Source organism: Salvia hispanica, chromosome 6 (genome assembly GCF_029641045.1).
Source record: "Salvia hispanica isolate PSC_SH4W2 chromosome 6, Shi_PSC_v1, whole genome shotgun sequence".
NCBI lineage: Eukaryota > Viridiplantae > Streptophyta > Magnoliopsida > Lamiales > Lamiaceae > Salvia > Salvia hispanica.
The window spans coordinates 44836710-44857295 of record NC_142697.1 but is presented as its reverse complement, the minus strand read 5'-3'; the positions used below and the strand labels follow the sequence as shown (position 1 = coordinate 44857295).

Genomic DNA, 20586 nt, shown 5'->3' with positions numbered 1-20586 from the left:
TCTTCTCAAAATATATAATACTAACCCTTACTTGACTAATTACAATCGAATAAATATTGCCACATTTCAGTATTTTTCCAGTATTCGAATTTTAAGAGACCAAAATTAAAGGTGTCTAAGAGCTCTACAGGTTCAACAACTAAATTGCAACCCCAAAATCGACTAAAATTAGGTTTCAATTTCAATGAAAAAGAAGAGTACAATCGAGATGAACAGAAGGACAAGTGAGGTACAGTTTGAATTCATAAGATAATGCTTGCCTCGTCGAAGATGCCCAACACAGGCGCCACGGTGGCGGCGTGACCACCAACGGGAATGACGGGGCCACGCCGGTTCAGCTCGAAACGGCGTCGTATGAGAGAGTTTGATGTTCAATTTAGGAGATCAGGGAACAAATTTTGGAGTATATATAAAATGATTCAATAATTGAGACAGACAGTAAATTAATTGCAGTAGGGCTCCATCTGTTCCATAGTAATGAGTTTGTCGGAGTTTTGTAGTAACATAGATGAGGCGAGGGACACGATATGCCCGGCTTATTTATGCTGCGAACCCCCACCACCGAGGATGTGTTGCGAGTGTTGTGCGTCTCCTTATGAACCTGCTTCGATAGAGACTATCAAAGGATCTCCATAATGCCCTTTGTTATCATCTTACTTAAAATAAGATGTAAGCTCGATATCGAAACATTTACGAATAAATAACTTATTTCACGTCTGTTTTTCATTCGCCATCCATTACCGTTAGGTTGCCGCACTACTTATGTAGCAGTACAATATGAAGTTGTTTCACAATATGGCCATTGTAATGTTATTAGGAGTTTAGGACGGTTTGTCATTTAGGCAAATTGCCCAAAATTTATTAAGTTTGACTAAATTATAGCCAAACCCATGATCTTAAAGTGATTAATTATATCATAACTTTATTATTATTTTTAATTGTGTTCTATATATGGCAAAAAATTACAACATGATACGTTTTTAGTAGCCAAATATTTTTTGCATACATCCTTAAAATTCTAGTCAATCTCATAACTTGGTGCGTACATGTGTAAACTTAAAAATTATGACTGGCAGGGTGTATCAACATACGTCGTTTAAGTAACCTAACATATTTTTTCCTATAATATTTTTCGTTTGTCAAATCATACGTAATTTCCACCAAATTAACAGTTAAGAAAAATATTAAATTTATATTATTGGACATTTTGAAAAGTTGTGGAGATAATCAGAATTTGACCAAATTTTATAGTTTATAATTAGCATCAAGTATGACCTATGTTTATATTCAGCCAATTTGTATCATATGATATTACTTCCCTTAATATAGTATTTCAATTTTATTTATTTACTTTTTTGAGTGAATAGTTCTGCAGAATCTATCTCCAATAGTAATTTTTCTTCTTATAATAAAAGATCCAAATTTTCTCTAGAATAGCGATCACGTATGATAGACTACGAAATTCAATTATGGCTGCTAAGATTAATATTTGGTTAGTGGTTGGGTTAGTCACTGATTAGGAGAGTATTATTAAGTCGTGCACTTATCTCTTGCAATAACAATTAGGTAGTCCTAACTTCTACCACTAGCTGCATGTAGTAGGTGCGATCGAAAGCTTAGTCTCATTAACAAAATAGTACTAAAAACTAAGAAATTGTAGTTAAAGACCAAGACTCTTGACGTGTGGATTTTTTTGTTTTCCCAGAGTCACGTTAATGAAATTATAAATAGCAATTTTTCCAGACTATAATTGTGGTCTCTATTGGATCAATTAAAATTTGTAGTGGTTGGGTCTAAAGGGTAAATTTGTCCGTTTAATTGGCGGGATTTGACGTTTAAACAACGAAAAATAATAAAAATAGACTCAAACAGTAGTAGTTCAATTCGACGTTATTATAATCTTCTAGAGCTCCGAAATAGTCAAGTGCTTTTCCTAAATAAATAGCCAGTGCATTTTCTCATAAATTATCACTCTCTAGCTTGAATTCGATATATCGTCTAGGTTGAATAAAGCAGGGATCAGTAGAGGGAAGACGAGCCGAATGGGGGCTGGGACTAAAACGGGGTCCAAACCAGGATACTCGAACCGGGTGGTGACTGTCACTGAATCGGTGATCCATACAACTACAAGGGCTTCAAAGTGGATAGGCAACGGATATAGGTAATGTAAAAAATCAAATTGATAGATATGCATTAATTTTCTATTTATTCTTGTTATTGTACTTCTTTTTAATTATTGCTACCGTTAAAAATCTCTTAAATCCTATCCTATATATTGACTTGGTGATGATCATATCTTATGTGTTGGTGCATGCAGAATCTCATACCGCAGAACCTCGATCACTGTGGCGAAATCGAGGAGTGGTATGTGTAGGATTTTGACGGAAGTTCGCAGCTATTGCTACTCCGCCTTCAACAGAGCCGGCAATCGTTCCTCGAGCCGCCCTCGACGGGGCTAAAAAGAATATGAAGAACAACAAATACAACTAATCTTGTTGGGTATTTTCGGAATATTCCGATGAATCCCTGTTAATTAATCTAGCTAGTTTGTATGTAATATGAGTAAATCAATCTATTTTAATTCACTTTGATCGGTGTACTACGTGGGTTTGGTTTTGGTATTTTCCAATTTCGTAGCATTACTTAAATTACATTATCCAGTCAAAGAAATTAAAGGTTTTATGGAACATAACCATGTGATCTAATGGTATCATAGAGTATTAACTATTTAAATTATTTACTAAGTACATATTAGGTATTTTTGACGTGTTTTGTAATTAGTAAACTGTCATGTCTATGTCGTGGAAATTTGAGTTAAGGTAACTACTTGTTTTAAATTCTATAATGGGGTTTGGATGATTTACAGTAATTCCCTTATTGACTTTTCTAAATTCTATAATGGGGTTTGGATGATTTACAATAATTCCCTTATTGACTTCTTTATCCTTTGGTATCACTGGCGGATCGGGGGGGCAAGTGGGGGCGGTCGCCCCCTCCGTGCGACTAATTTCCTCTTATTCGAACGTAAAATTATCATGTCCGCTTCCTCCGTTTGTCCTGACGTCGTCCCAAAAATAAAAAAAATTGTCATTTTTGCCCTTAACCAACCTATTAATATATATTTCGCCCCCTCCGTTTATGAATCCTGGATCCACCACTTATCAATAGTAAATTTCCATGGATCGTCCGACAAATTAACAGTTATGACGTCGGCATACATTTATTTAAAAGTGAATAAAGAAGTTAATTAGGATTTCAATATGAGATCTCTTTTCATTGAGAGCAATCACATTGTCTTAATGGTAGAGTAGTAAAATAAATCCCGATCAAGTAAGACTTTATCGAATATATTTGTTTCGTTGCTATAAGTCATTCATTACTCATAACCCATTTCATACTCTTAACTCATACTCCCTCTGTCCGTGAATAGGAGTCCCGTTTTTCCATTTTAGTCCGTCCGCGAATAGGAGTCCCGGTTCACTTTTACCATAAATGATAATAGGGTCCCACCTTCCACTAACTCATCTCACTCACATTTCATTTAGAACTAATATATACAAGTGGGACCTCTATTCCACTAACTTTTTTCCACCCACTTTTCTTAACATTTCTTAAAACCCGCGCCGCCCATAAATGGGACTCCTAATGGCGGACGGAGGGAGTACATCATTGTTGTGATTGATTGTTTCTTGTTGGTGGTTGTTTGGTTGTCGAGTGTTCTTTTTAGAATTTTTTTGTTTTTAAGAGGATCGTCAATGGTTCCCCATCTACCCCCATGTTGAGTTCGAGTTATGGCTAGTTGCGGGCCAACTTCCCGAGCTAGGTAATGGCTAGTCAACTTGACAGGCTAGTTACCAGCGAACTTCCAAAGCTGGGTAATGGCTAGTCAACTTGCCAGGTCCACAAGGGAAATTAATCCCAGGTTGCGCCTCCCAAGGGTCGAACTCGTGACCTCCAGGATATAGATACGGTATCCTTGCCCCTTTACCACTAGATTTGGTTGTTTGTTGTGGTTGTTCGATGTGCTTGGTGTGTTGGTTTTATGGTAACTCTTAATTTTGAGGATATTTGTATTTGTTCTTGCTAATAGTATAGGACATTAATCTTAAGTCGTTCGTTTCAGCCATTAATCTTAGGCAAAAATCCTAAACGAAGTATTATTTTTATATTTAAAATATCTAGAAAATTCGAATATATAGTCAACTATCTTGCTAATAGTATAGGACATTAATTTATAAATAATAGAAGTGATCAATTTTCTCCCTTGAAGTCCAGTTAAATTAATCCACGTTGAAATATTTAATTAATCAACGCAAGCTAGAAAGAGATCCACATTCAAATTTCAATTGCTTATTTTCGTGGGCATCATTGGAAAATTTATTACTAATTGCAATTATTATAGCAATTATTTCTTCAACTTTGCATATAAATACACCTCTCTAGCCTCCCAAAGAAGCAGGCATATATTACAGTTTTTAATTATACAGTAATTTTAAACTAATTTTCTATGGCACACAATATTTTGAAGTCGTTCGTGGTGATTATGTTCCTCTCCGTCGTCGTTTTATCCCCCATCATGCCAACTAGTGACGCAGCTCGATTTACAGCTGGTAATTAATACTCCCTTCGTCCCCGATTAAGAGTCACACTTTTCCATTTCGGTTCGTCCCTAATTAAAAATCACATTTCATTTTTACCATAAATAGTAAGTAGGTCCCACATTCCACTAATTCAATTCACTCACATTTTATATAAAATCAATATAAAAAATAGGTATCACATTCCACTAACTTTTTCAACCAACTTTTCTTTACATTTCTTAAAACTCTTGTCCGGTCAAAGTGTAACTCTTAATCGGGGATGGAGGGAGTACTATATCTCATCAGTTCGACAAATTTTAGTTTTCTTTATTTTGATTTAACACTTTAGCATTTTAATGAAAAATGACTTAAACTTAATTAATTACGAGAATCGCAAAAAAGTACTCAGCATTTTAATTTTTGCTTAAAAATGATCTATAAAAATCCACGGGACATTTGAAGTTAAATGGATATTTTTTTGCAATTACCATATTCATATTATGTGATATTTTAAATTTAATTTGTATAACGCAGATGTGTTGGTGGGTGGTCCCATATGCCCCGCTTGTGTATGCTGCACACCCGCACCACCGGGGTTGTGTTGCAAGTGTTGTTCATCTCCTATTGTCCTTAGTTCGTTGGAGACTACCAATGGATCTCCGTAACGTCCTTTGTTATGATCTTACTTAAAATAAAATGTAAGCTTATCGTTTACATATGAATAACTTATTTCAGAGATATGTTTTTCATTCGTCATCCATTGATAATGTCGGTCATCGCACTGGTTAGGCCTTCCGAGGATGGTTGCATCTAAATGTTTTAAGAGTGGGCCTCATTAAAGCTACAAAAAATTGCATTCCTTTATATATATGTGTTGAAATAATCAATTTTCCAAAGAAAACCAAGACTTAAATTAATTCATCAACGCAAGCAAGAATTAAATCACAATTTCAACACTGAACTAGATAATTAAACTGCATGGAATAACTAATTAATTAAATGTTCAAAATTATAGCAATAACTTCTTCAACAACGCATATGCATACATACACATTCTATCCTCCAAAAAAATGCAGAAACATATTACAGTTTTGAATTTCTAACAATTTCTAATGGCAAGCACTACACGAGTACTACAAACAAAACTATATCTAACAATATTTGAAAATGCCTATGGTAAATTTGAACTTAATAAAGATATAAAATCAATTCACAAACACATTTCATAAATATAACATAATGTTACTTAATTAAACTTGAATATAAGTAATTTTACTTGCATCTTCTAACGAGAGTTCATCGGACAACTACAAATTAAACACCCCAGATCAACAAAGCAAACCGAGAACGATCCTCTTCTACACCCGTGGTCCAGTAACCGAGCCACTAGGTTTGGTTAATCACACACGTAGCCATGGTTCTTCATCTTCCACGGGTTGGCTTATCTTTATTTTTATATTTTTAATATCTTAAAATAGTCAACTATCTTGACATTAATTAAAATAGTCAACTATCTTTATTCCTTTCTTATCTTGGTAGACTGCTTTCCACGTGAAGAGGAGCCAATTTTCCAGTGAAATTATTCAATGTTGAAATTGAAATATAGTTTAGTAGTAGTAACAAAGAAAAACAAGCCGTAAGTTAGTTTAAGAAATAAATGCAAAACTTCAACATTCAACTAATTGGACTGCTTATTTTTTGACACCATTGGATAACTAATTAAAATTAATATTATAGCAATAATTTTTTTTAAAACGCATATAAATACACCTTCTAGCCTCCCAAAAGAAACAGATATATACTATTACGGGTTTTAATTTAATTTCATAATAATTTCAATGGCAAACAATCTTTTGAAGTCGTTCTTGGTGATTCACTTCCTCTCTGTCGCCGTTTTATCTCCCGTCTTCCCAACAAGCGATGCAGCTCGACTTGTTGCCGGTGATGGTAATTAATATCTCATCAATTCGACAATTTTCTGTTTTCCATATGGGTAGATCGATATTCTATTTTGTCTTATCATTTTAGTGTTTTTAACGAATATGTTTCAATCGTAGAATAGTTGCAAAAAGGTACCCAACATTTCAATGTTCGCCGTAAAATACCCATAAATTTTTGGACTAAATTGCGTCCGTGTATGTGCATGCTTGCACACTTCTTAATGTGTGCATATATCTTTGCAGGGGCAATTTTGCAGATTTTTTGCGTGGCAATTTAAACAAAAAATTGAAACATTTGATATTTTTTTTATGTATTATATACTTCAAAATTGAGATATTCTTGTTAAAATGTGAAAACATTGTGATAAAATAGTATATTAACCCTACTTCGCATATATATATATATATATATATGTGTGTGTGTGTGTGATACTTTATTTATTACTGTACTTTTTAAATTTAATTCGTGCTCTGCATAATATAGAGTTGCTTTTGAAGCCCAGTGTGTGCCCGATTTGTTTATGCTGTGAACCCTCTCCACATGAGTCGTGCTGCCCGTGTTGTTTGCTTCCTTCTGAGCCTGGTGCAATAGATGCTAGCAATGGATCTCCGTGACACCCTTTGTTATATTCTTACTGAAATAAATGCATGCTTGATATCAATAAATATTTACAAAATAAATGACTTATTTCACTTTTATAAGGATAACGATATTATTCTACACTGTGTTTAATCCCACAAGTTTTGTTTCTTGAATTCGTTTTTGCTCATGGTAATGGCTCAAGTGGGGCCCATTTATTGTGTAGCCACAAAAATTGTGTCTAACTTTTGAGCCATTTGAAGTGGCCAAGCTTGAGTTTTGCAGCAACACTCAATTTTGTTCGGTTGGATTTGATAATCCTATTCGTACAGTACAACTTAAAACAATAAAATTCAACTCAATTAATAATATAATTCCCTTCCAATTGGTAGTTGAAAATTGGTTCTAGCCACCTCAAGGGGTTAATTAACATATCTATGTGACAATTAAAGAAATAGGAATAATAAACTAATACTACTATCATAATTTAAACCCTAAACCCTATGAAAAGAAAAAAGAAAAAAAACCCAAAACCCTATGGGCCGATCTATCAAATTTAAGCATTTTCCAATATTTTCAGCCCACCGCGGTCGGGAAACTATTAAGCCATTGAGAGAGTAGAATAACAAAAATAATACTATAAAAAAAAAATCAGACTTCAATAATACTCCATATATACACAATCACAACCTTGTTGTCATGCAATATTACTACGTGTTTTAACATTTTCTCCCATTTTACTAAAAATTAATTGAAGCACAATCTCTCCATCCAAAAAAGTTTACATTTTGGTACATTCACAAAAAATAATACTACTACTACTACTAGTCTTTTATTTACAATGAAATACCTCACAATATATTATCTCCAGTATATCAATTTATTCTACTCTTTTTATTACAGTATCTGACTCATCATTTTCTTTACTCGTAGTATTTTTTAATTTTACTACCATTACCTTTTATAAAATGATCCTATTATTTTCCAACTCAAGATACTCCAATCCCTTATTTAAGCTTATTTTTGGTAGAAGTGGAGAATATATAAATTAGACCAAGTTGAATTATAGTACTCCAACTAACAAAAAAAAGAATAATTCCAAGTACTAAAAATTCAACATGTAGTTTGACTTCACAACAATTGGACAACACCGCATGTTCTTGTTGACTTTTATTGATCAATCAAACATTATTTTATCCAATTGATTCCTAAAGCCTCAATCAAAGTCAAATCACTTGTGATTTAATTTCACTCAATTTTTTTCATCTAATTTTGCCATGGCAATTTGCACCTCTCTGAGATCCATGAAGGTGGCTCTGCTCATCTTCGTCCTCGTCTTCGCCTTATTACCGATCTTCCCAACTGCTGACGCAGCTCGATTTACTGGTACAAATTTGATCATCTTCTCTCCAAAGCCTAGAAATAGAAATGAAAAACATTGAATTGATTATTCATCTCTTGATATTTTTTTCTTAATTTTATTTTGTTTATGTAAATTAATATTGCAGAGGTGCTTGCGAAGATGCCTCGGTGTCCGGCTTGTTTATGCTGTGAGCCTCCACCGCCGGGAATGTGCTGCCGTTGTTGTGCTTCTTCCTCTTCTTCTTCACCCTCTGGGGTTAAGACTAACAATGGCTTTCCATGATAAGCTAAGTAAGTGGTGGGATTTTCGATTTTGGACGTGATAAATAATTACAACAATTTGGAGCTTTGAAATCTGAGCATCAGCATCTAAAGATTATGAACTATCAGCTTTCTTTCTTGTGTTTCTTCTCTTCTTTTTTGTGCATGTTATGTTCTTCGTTCTTCTTTCTTCTTTCTTCTTTCATCCTTTTGTTTTTTCTTAATTATGACTATTTTCTTGATTCCAACAAAGATTCGGATAAATTGCATGTTAAACGAGTTTATTTGATTGGTCTGGTATGGGTGTTTATGCTATTGGTTGGATTGACAACGAAGCACAGTTCAGTTGATAAGACGTTCACCTCCAATCTATAGATTTGGGGTTTGAGTCATCACAAAAATAGATGAAAAACAATTGTTGATCCTTTAAAAAAATAGTTGAAATGTTGTGTTCGGCTAATCAATCTCTAAGACAATATAATAATGATATATACTACATTTTGGGATAAATTAAAATATGTTGTTTGGTTAGTTAAAATATAGGGAAATTGGTCTCTAAAATTTGGTATTTCCCATGAACTTTGAAATTGGTATATAATATCACGAACTTTGCATTTTGTTTGGTATTTCCCAAACTCACTCAAATAAGATATTTTCATCAAAATCTTATTTAATATAGGCAACCTTGATATGTTTTATAATATTTGAAACCACTTTTTAAGTTCATAACATGTAGCATAAAAAGTCACGTTGAAAACTACGTTGATTTAATTGTGCCAAGTATGATAAAAAAGCCTCGTAAGTTAGTCAAATATAGCAATAAACATGTCGTGGGAAATACCAAACAAAATGCAAAGTTCATGATATTATATACCAATTTCAAAGTTCATGGGAAATACCAAATTTTAAGCAAAGTTCATGGTTTTAGAGACCAATTTCCATAAAATATATTATTAAATTTTAAATTGTTCTCTAGTTGGTTAGAGTATACTAATAAATATATAAGAAGGGGAGAAAAACTCAATTATTAGTTTTTAAATATAGACAAAAATTAAATTGCACTAAACTAAGCGGTGCCCACCTTTAGTTAATTTTAAGCGACAGAGTATTTAAATCCACCGACGATAGTTAGGCATAATCCCCTAACTAAATATATTTAATTAGTTAATGGCTTAAATGGTGATAGCGCCATTTGATTGAAACTCTTTAATTACCTACACTAAGGTATCAAAAAATTTACATAAGTAGTAGTAGTAGTACTATTTTTGTGGTTAATGATCACACGTATATTCCGACCTTTAATTATTTTATTATCAAATTTATCCTAAACTTTGAAGTTTCTTTATTTTATTTGTTTAATAGTTATATCAATTTAATTTATCTTAGTTTTTCAATTTACGAATCCGTCCCTGAAAGTTTGTCCCATTTTTCTATTTCCGTCTGTCCCACAAAATTTGTCTCATTTCACTGTTTACTAATTTTGGTAGTGGACCTCATATTTCACTAACTCATTATTACTTATATTTTATTATAAAAGTAGGACTCACATTTCACTAATTTTTTCAACTCACTTTTCATTACAATTTTTAAAAACTCGTGCCGAGTCAAAGTGGGACAATATTTGGAGAGGGAGGGAGTATATCTCAATCTTTTTAACTCTGTAAATATAATTTAATCAATTCATTCTTAGATAATCGATTCTAAACATTATTACTTTTGTATAGTACCCATGTCACAATTCCATTGTTAAAATTGAATTCCGATAATAAAAGTTGATGCAAGTTTAAAAGAAATTCCATTGTTAAAATTGAATTCCGATAATAAGAGTTGATGCAAGTTTAAAAGATTTGATTAGAATTGACAAGTTGAAAATAATGAGCTAGTATAAATTAGAGCTAGATGTCACTTATTAAATTGTAAACGTTCGATAAATTTGATAAATCCACTAGACATAGTCATGATAGATTGAACAAGTAAACCATTACTTTTGTATCTGAAAAATATCTACTTGAATTCATCTGGATGGACAAAAAGAGGAAACAAACAACACACATGGAGAAAGCAAATTTTATCCGAATCTATTCAACTTATTGAATGTACCTCACCTAAAATATCCATGAATAGTAAGAAAATTAAATGTATCGTTGACATTTTTTGCATTAATTATGTCACCATCTGAACTTTTCTATTTTTTTTTCAGGTTTGGTGATAAAAACAAGGTGACCGATTGAAATTAAGAATAAATTGAATCAAACGAATAATTAGAGATAGAACGGTGCTAATGCATCCAAAAATAAATAAATGAATGGTGTCATCACACATGTAAAAGATGAAAATAAATACTCCATATGAATAAATAAATATTTATCTACTAATATCATGGCATAGGGGAGTGTTAGAATACCCCACCTCTTAAAATAACATCATACCACCATTCATAGCCAATCATTTGTACACGTGGACGAATAATAAGTTGCAATGTGGCAAAAAAAAAGGTTAAAAAACACGGCCAGCAATATGCAACACTGTATACAGCAATTTTTCTCGGCCAGCAATATCCAACACGCTATACAGCAATCTATAGATTACTTTGTAGCGTTTATAGTATTGTTGTGTAGCGTTTATAATATTGCTATATATGTGGTGTCATGGTGTCACTTTAAGAGGTGTTGTCATTTTAACACAAATATCACGACATATATTCATCTTCTAATATATCAAGGGATATGTAGTGATAGAAATATATCATATAGTATTAAATACTAATAATCTTTTGTGGTACTTAATGCCACCAAAAGTGGTTAGGCAAGCATACTATGAAAAAGATTGATCTAATCACATATATAATTAAATAAGGGAATGACAAGACAAGTGCCATTTGATGAATACCTATATTATTCTGTTTTGGTAAACGCATAATAACTTCAAATAAAAAATACTCCTTCCGTCCTGCTTTAGCAGTCCCATTGACTTTTCTGTCATCTTTTTGTAAAAATGATAAAAAATAATTAAAGAGGAGAAATGGTAAATTAAGAGAGAGAATAATATAGAGAAGAGTCTTATCTACATTATTGTCTCTTTTACTTTACCATTTCTCCACTTTAACTATTTTTTATCATTTCTACAAAAAGAGGGCAGAAAAGTCAATGGGACTGCTAAAGCGGGACGGAGGGAGTATTTATTTGAAATGTACCGTTCTTAAGTTTGAAACGGCTATTAGTGATTATGGATGGAACAATTTATTTCATAGGATTTTGCACACTATATTTTGAAACCAATAAACAAATTGAGTAACTTCGATTTCCAATTGTTTTTATTTCCCATTTAAATAAATATTTTATTATAAAGAAAACAATCATATTTTCCATTAAAAATATAAGGGTCGGAGCACCCACTAAATTTGACATTTGGAGTTGTTGTTGACATCACAGTGGGCACCTCTCCAAGCCAATTACCTTTTCAAGATTAGAATTCATTTCATATTTTTTATCTGTCATCCATCGACAACAATGGCCGCCTCAATCTTCTTTCACGGGTACATTTTCACTATCTAATCTAACAAATTTCATTCCATGAATATGTCAAATATTCAATAGTACTAGTTAGTGCTACTTAATCTAGCATGCACTTTGGTGTGAAGTACCTTATAAGGAGTACATACAACTCTAATTACCTACTCAAAATTCAATTAATTAATACCTTGCTCCTAGGTCAAATCAAATTTGAACCTATCCTATTAACGTATCTTCTCATGTATAGCCCATACTAATCCCAATAATTCTTTTCACTAATAAATTGTCAGCAAATAATATTAAGTCAATCGAATTCAAATGCCTAATAATTTGACCCTCTTCGAGAATAAATCCAAATTAATAAACACTTACAAGGCTACACTAAATCAATTATACAAAAAAACTACTGCCATTATTTTAAATCCGATGGTTATATATACGTGTATGTTTATTATTATGATAATAATTTCTAAGATTACAAAAAAATATTATTTTCTTAATATGCATAATTTGGCGATTGGGGGAAATTAATAAATGGATGGAGTAGTTCATCCCCCCCCCCCCAAACCCCCCCAAGTATTGAATTATACACATGGACTAATTTGGTATCTGAAGTATTGCACCAAATCACATTACTATTTAAAGGCACGTCATTATCATTTTAGATATTTATGTACTTTAAAAATAAAAATTTAAAAACCACACATAGGCATAAAAGCCCTAGTTGTATAAGTTCAATTATATTTAAAATTATTACCAAGTACAAACTTGTTTCTTTGATATTTCGCAAGCAAAATAATACCCATGGTCGAAACAGCCGACGAGGTCTATTCCTTAATTTATATCGGGTAGAAGGTTAACAAAAAATGGAAAACATGAATAAAATTGGCTATTTTAGATTCGTAATCAAACCGATAACCACTGTGCACTGGCTGACCGACAAAGCGCTTAAGCCCCTACCCAAAATATATTTTTATTTTATTGTTAATCACTTGATATTTAAATGTATATCATTTGTACATAAATACAAGAACCTACTACCAAAACAAATCATAAGAAAATTCTTGTTTCCATATCTTGAATAGAGTTGATAGATACAACCTCACCCAAAACAAATTCTGCCCGGACCATGGACCACCACATTACAAATGCAATGCTCTAACCTCTGCTAACCTCGATAAACGAGCTTTTATCGAACCGAGACCCGAACAACAATTCATCCATATCCCTAACTCCATCACATGACCACATCACCACATTGATTATCTTGCCTCACATGCCAAATTTTCACCCATCAAAGAAATTCATCAACCCATAACTTAAGACACTTGTTTGGCAGAAAATAAATTACAAGAAGAGGAAAGACATTAGACACAGAGTTGTCCAAAAAACCCAATCACATGCAAAGCATTATTACAACACATAACTAATGCATTTTCTGTCCCAACCACTTCTCTGCTAAGACATTTCAGCTTGAATTACTATCACCAAAAAAATAAAGAAACTCAATTTATTTAATTTTGTCTAATTAAGATATTTCCCTACTCACAATGGTGATATATTTATTGCTTTGCATCATCGCCTTCAATGCTGCAGAACTACCTTTAGAGCCACTCATTAATGGCGATCACAGCTCAAACACATATAAATTCCATCTTCTTTGATGCTAAAGAAAGACTACATTTGAAAGAAGAGGAAAAAAAATGGGAGCTTTTTTAGCTTACACTTTAGTTGTTGCTGCACTGTGCAGCTATGCAAACTCTCAGTTAGTTCCGGCTATCGTGACGTTTGGAGATTCGACCGTTGATGTCGGAAACAACGACTACCTTCAAACCGTGTTTAAGGCCAACCACCCTCCCTACGGCCAGGATTTCTCCAACCAGGAACCTACCGGAAGATTCTGCAACGGAAAATTGGCGACTGATATTACCGGTATAACAAATATTACTACTTTTTATTGTGAAAATTAAAATTATTATGTTTAATTGAATTTTGATTGAGATGCATGGTTAAACCGGAAATGGCGGTTCAGTTTGGAATCGGACCGGCGGTTTCAGTTTTCAAACGGTAACCGCTTGTCATGAAGTGGAACCGAATATTGAATCTATCCGTTATGTTACGGTTCCAAAAAATTTTGGAACCGTAACAAGCAGGGGTTAACCATCATTTTAGCCAAAAACTAGGGATTTAGGAAAATCGTGGAAAACTGTGAAAATTACGAAAAAGAATAAAAAAAACAGGCGATTTTGAACTGGAACCGCTGTCATATTATTTTTTGGGTTGGTTACGGTTCCAATTCTTTTAAAACTCGAACTGGCGGTTCTTGAACTGACGACATCTCTAATCGTGTCTTGCTCACAGCTGAGACTTTAGGATTCACGACCTACGCGCCGGCGTATCTCAGCCCTCAGGCGTCGGGGAAGAATCTTCTCCTTGGAGCCAACTTCGCCTCTGCTGGCTCCGGATACGACGACAACACGGCTGCACTAAGCGTAAAAATTGAATCTTTACTTGCTAAAAACATTTCTGCTTGCTAATACGGGTAAATATTCGACTTTGTCCTATCGTTGCAGCACGTGATTCCGCTGTCGCAGCAGCTGCAGTATTTCAGGGAGTACCAAACCAAGCTGGCAAGCGTAGCCGGGAGCGAAAACGCGTCATCCATCATCAAAGACGCGCTATACCTCATCGGCGCTGGCAACAGCGACTTCCTGCAAAACTACTACATCAACCCTTTCCTCAACAGACACTACACCGTCGACGAGTACTCCTCCTACCTCGTCAGCATCTTCTCCAACTTCGTCAAGGTGAATTCATCGTTTCAGTGATTCACCGTTTTCAATAGCTTCAATCGATAGAGTTTCACATTTACGCGATGATCTTGGACAGAGCTTGTACGGACTTGGAGCAAGAAGAATCGGAGCTACTTCACTCGCGCCAACAGGCTGCCTTCCTCTTGCAAGAACCATATTCGGGCAGCACGAACGTGGATGTGTCTCGAGCTTCAACACCGATGCTCAGCAGTTCAACAAGAAGATCAATGCAGCTGCTTCTCAGCTCCAGAATCAGCTTCCCGGGTTGAAGATCGTCATCTTTGATATCTTCAAGCCCATCTACGACCTTGTCGCCAATCCAAAGAAATACGGTACATTTCTCACATAACTACTGTGGCGTTTACAGACCAAATTGAGTTCTCTTCTTCTGTGTTTTTTGTTTAGGCTTCGTGGAGGCGACCAAAGGCTGCTGTGGGACGGGGACTGTGGAGACGACGTTTGTTCTGTGCAATCAGAAGTCGGGGACATGCAGCAACGCGACCGAGTATGTGTTTTGGGACAGTGTTCATCCCTCTCAAGCTGCAAATCAAGTTCTTGCCGATAGTCTCATCATCTCCGGAATCTCTCTCATTGGTTGATACCATACTGTCTGTCTTCTTACAATAGTACAAGAATTTACAACTTCATTGCAAAGTCTGTGAGCTACTCCATCATCAAATATTGTACTGAAACTGGACACGTATATCGAAAATCGAAGACTATGTTAATAGCTCTGTTTTACTCTGTTTTGTTCTATTTCAAACCTTAACAGTTTGCATCACAGTAAAAAAGCATCAGATCATGTATCACTAAAGCAATTTGAGGTTCTAAGATATCAACAGTTATACATTGTAAAGCATCAAACCTTTTTTCACACAGCGTCTCAGTGCGCATTCGTGGCCATCGTTGTCGAGACCTTCAGGCTGGCAGATCCCGGTTTCTGAATAATACAGACAAGGCAATTAATAGCCATAGATTATTGAATATCAGCGAAATTCCTCGGAGACGAAATGGATATGAAATTCAGGAAAATAATTCCGAGTTCTTGCAAGATGGAACCATGAATATAAATTAGGGAAATTCACATATACTACAAATGCATTTTCAATACCTATATATTGATTTTCGAACACATTTCACATTTTACAAGCTATTAGTGAATCACTCAACTACAAGTAAGACCTTAACCTTTCTCCACTGTAATATATGAGGTTGGAATAAAAAGAGAAAAAAAAAGTGATCAAAAGGAACCAAAAGTGACTGATCTTCGTCGAGGTCTAGGACGAGAATCCTTCAATGCCTTGGCATATTTCACTAGTTCAGTTTTTGCAGCACTTTGAGCTTCCTGACCAGGCTGAGAGCCAGAAGACGGGGAGTCGTCGTATCCAGCTATTGTGTCGAAGCTTCTGAATATACTCAGAGAACTATCTTCACTCATTCTTCGAGAGCTTTCTGCTGTGGCACTCTTCTGACCTTGCGAATAGGATCTCTGCAGGTCGAAAGATTGTCTGGACGAAGTAGCAGATGAGGTTGTTGCTGTCTTAGTGAAACCATCACCGTCTGTTCTACTCAGAGCGTCGTCCACAGATGCAGCTCTCTGCCTAAGCAAGGCAGGTGTTGTCTGAACACGATGGTCGTTGTCTTTTCCTCGGAGCAGCTTCATCAGCTTGGTGAAGACTCTCCTTTTGTTCCGGTAACTTGCTTTGCTGTCATGCAAGTTGTCGATGGGGAGATCATCGGGGTCACCGGAGTCGGTTAGATACGAGTTCTGGGATATGGACCAGTCATCGTGATAAAGTTCCTCAAGGTCCGGATCCTTGCATCCAGTGCCTTCCCTATTTGCATATGCAAGGATGAGTTTCTTCGCCTTTTCTTCCGACTTGGGGCTTAGCGTCTTGCTGAGATCCCTAGCTATGGTTTCATCCGGGCCGGGCTGATAATTTCTCAGCTCATAGCGGAGACAGGCATTGATCCATCGGAGGTAGACGAGCTCCTCAACATCTGTGTACCGGTCAGCTTGGAGCTGGTCGATTTCCTTCCTGAAATCTTCGTTTTGTCGTCTTAGAAGCTGACTCTCTTCTTTAAGTGCTTGAACCTGGTTGAAAGATGAAACATCCCAAGAAATCCATTTAGAAATTTCATAATCCAGTGATAAAATGACAATAAATCAAATCAGAATATTGTAAACAAAAATTTACCTCTTTATCATCTAAAGTAGATTTAGCAAGTATTTGTAGGCTCTCTATTTTCTGAGCCAACTCCAAATTTTCGAGCTTCAAGCTCTGATTATACCTCTTCGTCTCCTCTAACTCCTTATCCAAACGATGGTTCCTTTCCGAATCTTGATCGGCTTCAACGGCCTTCGAGTCCTGATCCTGCAGCTTCATAACTTTTTCTTGAAGCCTCAAGATCTGCTCCCTGTTCTGTTCAGCTTCGAACCTAAGCTTCTTCCTCAGCAGTGTTATCTTGGCTTGCGCAGATTCAAGCTCTGCAACGACCTTTTCATAATCAGCCACTTTAGCCTGCAATTTCTTGTTATCCGACTGCAAGGACTCGATCTTAATGTTATAGAGCTTAGCCTCCATGTTGTGCACTCTAAGCCGGTTTTGAAGCTCCAAGACTGCATTTTCCTGTTCTTTAAGGCCATAGTACTCGAGCAGCTGACTCTCGAGGATCTTCTCCCTTTCTTCGAGAATTTGAACCTTCCTCCTTAGGCTAACGAGCTCTCTCTCATCTTCCTCAATTGGTTCGACGTTGGGTTCTAAAGACAGTCCACTCTTCCTCCGGGAAGCATCATCCGTTTCCATGTCATATTCTTTTACGAGCTGATCCAGCTCGTGGAAGAGAAAGCCATCTCTGTCTCCAACGCTCCTACCCTCGCTGGAGGAGACGTCACTCATAGAATTCCGAGAAGAGACTCTTGGGATGTTTAACTTCTAAAAAAGAAAATTTGTACTTAAATTAGAAAGCAGTTACTCCATATCTCAATCAACTATACAAGGGAATGACATGATATTGCAATTAATTGCACAATACTTATTACATAACACATCAAAGAAGTTGGAAACTTCATTACCACAGCCAAAGAGCCAAATCAAAACATACAAAATATAGCTAATAAGAAAATGAGATTCAACTCACATCTATGAGAATACTAGTTGACTAATTCACACATCACAAAATTACAATCCAAACCATATTGAAACTAATAAATACACAATTAATAGCAACAACAGAAGAAGATTGAGCATACCTTCAAAGGAGGGTGATCAGCCCCAACATCTGAATCAGCCTTACCTATATATGACATATATAATTCAAAAAAAATTCAGTCCTCCCCTACAAAATAAATTCAAGAATTATAAATGGAACACAAGAAAGATTTATAACCTGGAGAAGCGGGTGAAGCCTTTGGTTTTGGTTTAGGAAGCATAATTCTTTTGCTTCTGAGAAAAGTAAAGACAAACCCACCAAGGGAAAAGGCCAAAGCAACACCAAATTTGAAAAGCACAGGGCTTATGGGACCATCCCTTTTACCTTTCACAGCCATTTTCAGACAACAAAAATTCAAACTTGGTATGTTTCAGACACACACAAGAGCACAAAACAAATACATAAAGAAGATCACGCCCAGCATAACCTAAACCCCTCTTCTTCTTCATCTTCCATCTGAAGCATTAAAGAACACAACTTTATCCAAAACCCATTTGAGAAAAAGCAGAGAATCTCAACCCCAAAACACCCTTCTTCCTCAATTAAAGAATTCCCTAAAAAGATGCGAAAAAGGAGAACTTACTGATTGACCAAGAAATCTGCTTCTGCATCAGATGCTTCTGTAGTTTTTGAATGGATTTGAGCTGCGCTGGTTTGAATTGGATTTGCTTTTTCAGTTTCTGAAATGGGATTATTCGTTTGGTGATTTGGCGTTCATTAATTTGAAGATGGAGCAATAAAGTTGAAGAAACAGTTGCGTGGGAGCAAGCCTAAATTTAAATATTCTGCTTTAGGTGTCTTCGATAATTATTTTTTTAAAATATTGCAGACTTTCGGGTTTATTTAACAAGACATTGCCATCAAATATTTGTCTTATGTCACATTAAAGCAACAAATCAAAAGGTTATAAAATTGTCTCACGCATCTTGAAAATTTGAAACTTTATGGGAGGAAGAAATTATCATTTTTTTTTAATTAAACGATTTGCATCAATAACTAATTAATTGTGATGATAATCATTTATATTAATTGCCTATAAAATCACGAAAAATACAACATGTAGTTTACTTGGCACGAGATTTTATGTAGCGTTGTTGTATGAGTTAATGAAGAGAAATAAAGTAAGAAAGAAGAAAAAGTAAGAGAGTATTGTTTCTATTTTTAGAAACGTTTCATTTTTAATGGGAAAAATCAAAAAAGAAAATATTTCATTTCTAATAAAATAAATGGAGTATTATTTAGTCGTTCACGTCGTCACATTAATATACGTATATTCAACTATTTTATGTGTCATCAAAATTTTACACATGTGTCGAATCAATTTTACATTTACCTAAAAATTGTCAGTTAGATGATTGGGAATTTTTATCACTAAAATATGAGTATTACTCTCTCATAATGGATCACATTCTTCTATAGCCTTCTTAGCCTTTTCCATAATTCAACGATTATTCATAGCGATTACATAAATAATTCGACCCAATGCAAAATGTTAACCTAACTACTTTGTTTTGTTTTTATTGAAGAGATAAATGTGTGATCATAACTTATTTTGAATAATTTTTCATTCCATGTTACAAAAGTCGCCCGTCATTTAGCAACCTAAGAGAAAAAAAGCTTATATTAGTTTATAACTAAGATTTCTTGTATAAATAATTATTAATTATTTGTGGTAAGATCAGATCAATAAATATGCATAAGAAATAGAGAAGTATAAGTGGCCACGTGCTTTAAGCAAAACCAACAAATCACAACAATTTTTAACCATAAAACCATGGTCCTATCTCAATTAATTGCACCATAATAATGGTGGAGGAAGAGTTCACATGTTTGACAACCTTAAAATCTTATTTCTAGAAACTCCATGAAATGCAATTCTAGTTGAGAAAAGCTATACTTTCTAAATTGCCTTCGAAAATATATATTTTTTAATTGATTAGATCGTTAATAGAACTTTGACATAATCATTTATACTACTAATAAAATTTGATAGATTTGAAAACTATAGTTTTTTCTGAAAAAAAAAAAGAGTTTGGTAGTGATACAAGCCCATAGAGTACTTAGCATTCATGTGCAATGTGCCTATAACCCTACGATTATAAATTTGTTGGCCCAGCATTAAAGATAGGAGGTTGATTGATGTGTAGGAAGGCCCAAATCTCATGTTGGATAGCATAATTAGAAAGCCCATTCTAAATTTAAATAAGTATACTAGCTTCTTTCATTGGTTTAGGTGGAAGAACCATTTTAATATTTTTTTCTCCTTCTTTCTTTATCAATTACGTATTAAAATATGTGTCGATCCTAAAGGATTTATTTCAATAG

At 34.7% G+C, this 20586-nt stretch overlaps 2 protein-coding genes and 3 long non-coding RNA genes across 8 annotated transcripts; 4 read left to right on the top strand and 1 right to left on the bottom strand.

Moving 5' to 3' along the window:
* Positions 1-1930: 1930 nt before the first annotated feature.
* Positions 1931-2589, top strand: LOC148923884 (uncharacterized). The gene is made up of 2 exons (XR_016132358.1): positions 1931-2161; positions 2318-2589. It is a non-coding gene; the product is annotated as an uncharacterized LOC148923884 (long non-coding RNA).
* A 1874-nt stretch (positions 2590-4463) lies between these two features.
* LOC125208512 (uncharacterized) lies at positions 4464-7218 on the top strand. 3 transcript variants are annotated; one of them, XR_016132637.1, is made up of 4 exons: positions 4464-4610; positions 5115-5241; positions 5316-6527; positions 7019-7218. It is a non-coding gene; the product is annotated as an uncharacterized LOC125208512 (long non-coding RNA). The 3 variants fall into 3 exon arrangements; XR_016132636.1 differs by having other exon boundaries at positions 7005-7218; XR_016132635.1 differs by lacking the exons at positions 5316-6527; positions 7019-7218 and having other exon boundaries at positions 5115-5305.
* A 1011-nt stretch (positions 7219-8229) lies between these two features.
* On the top strand, positions 8230-9018 carry LOC125208662 (uncharacterized). The gene is made up of 2 exons (XR_007174159.2): positions 8230-8486; positions 8609-9018. It is a non-coding gene; the product is annotated as an uncharacterized LOC125208662 (long non-coding RNA).
* Positions 9019-13877: 4859 nt separating this feature from the next.
* On the top strand, positions 13878-15789 carry LOC125205394 (GDSL esterase/lipase APG-like). Its single transcript, XM_048104288.2, has 5 exons — positions 13878-14167; positions 14597-14727; positions 14809-15042; positions 15125-15380; positions 15454-15789. The coding sequence occupies exons 1-5, from the start codon at positions 13939-13941 to the stop codon at positions 15645-15647; spliced, it is 1044 nt and encodes a 347-aa protein (XP_047960245.2). The 5' UTR covers positions 13878-13938; the 3' UTR covers positions 15648-15789.
* Positions 15790-16136: 347 nt separating this feature from the next.
* AR791 (actin binding protein family) lies at positions 16137-19074 on the bottom strand. Of its 2 annotated transcripts, none has more exons than XM_048104285.2 (5): positions 18845-19074; positions 18439-18717; positions 18302-18345; positions 17247-17984; positions 16137-17143 (listed from the first exon to the last, which is right to left on the bottom strand). In XM_048104285.2, the coding sequence occupies exons 2-5, from the start codon at positions 18596-18598 to the stop codon at positions 16289-16291; spliced, it is 1797 nt and encodes a 598-aa protein (XP_047960242.2). In that variant the 5' UTR covers positions 18599-18717; positions 18845-19074; the 3' UTR covers positions 16137-16288. The 2 variants fall into 2 exon arrangements, with proteins under 2 accessions (XP_047960242.2, XP_047960244.2); XM_048104287.2 differs by having other exon boundaries at positions 17247-17981.
* Positions 19075-20586: the final 1512 nt, after the last annotated feature.

Coding starts and splice junctions, on each gene's coding strand:
- LOC125205394 (XM_048104288.2), top strand. CDS start 13,939: ATGGGAGCTTTTTTAGCTTACACTTTAGTTGTTGCTGCACTGTGCAGC. Junction 14,168..14,596: donor ATTGGCGACTGATATTACCG/GTATAACAAATA, acceptor TCTTGCTCACAG/CTGAGACTTTAGGATTCACG. Junction 15,043..15,124: donor TCTTCTCCAACTTCGTCAAG/GTGAATTCATCG, acceptor GATCTTGGACAG/AGCTTGTACGGACTTGGAGC.
- AR791 (XM_048104285.2), bottom strand. CDS start 18,598: ATGGCTGTGAAAGGTAAAAGGGATGGTCCCATAAGCCCTGTGCTTTTC. Junction 17,985..18,301: donor CTGATCACCCTCCTTTGAAG/GTATGCTCAATC, acceptor TTTCTTTTTTAG/AAGTTAAACATCCCAAGAGT. Junction 17,144..17,246: donor CTACTTTAGATGATAAAGAG/GTAAATTTTTGT, acceptor TCTTTCAACCAG/GTTCAAGCACTTAAAGAAGA.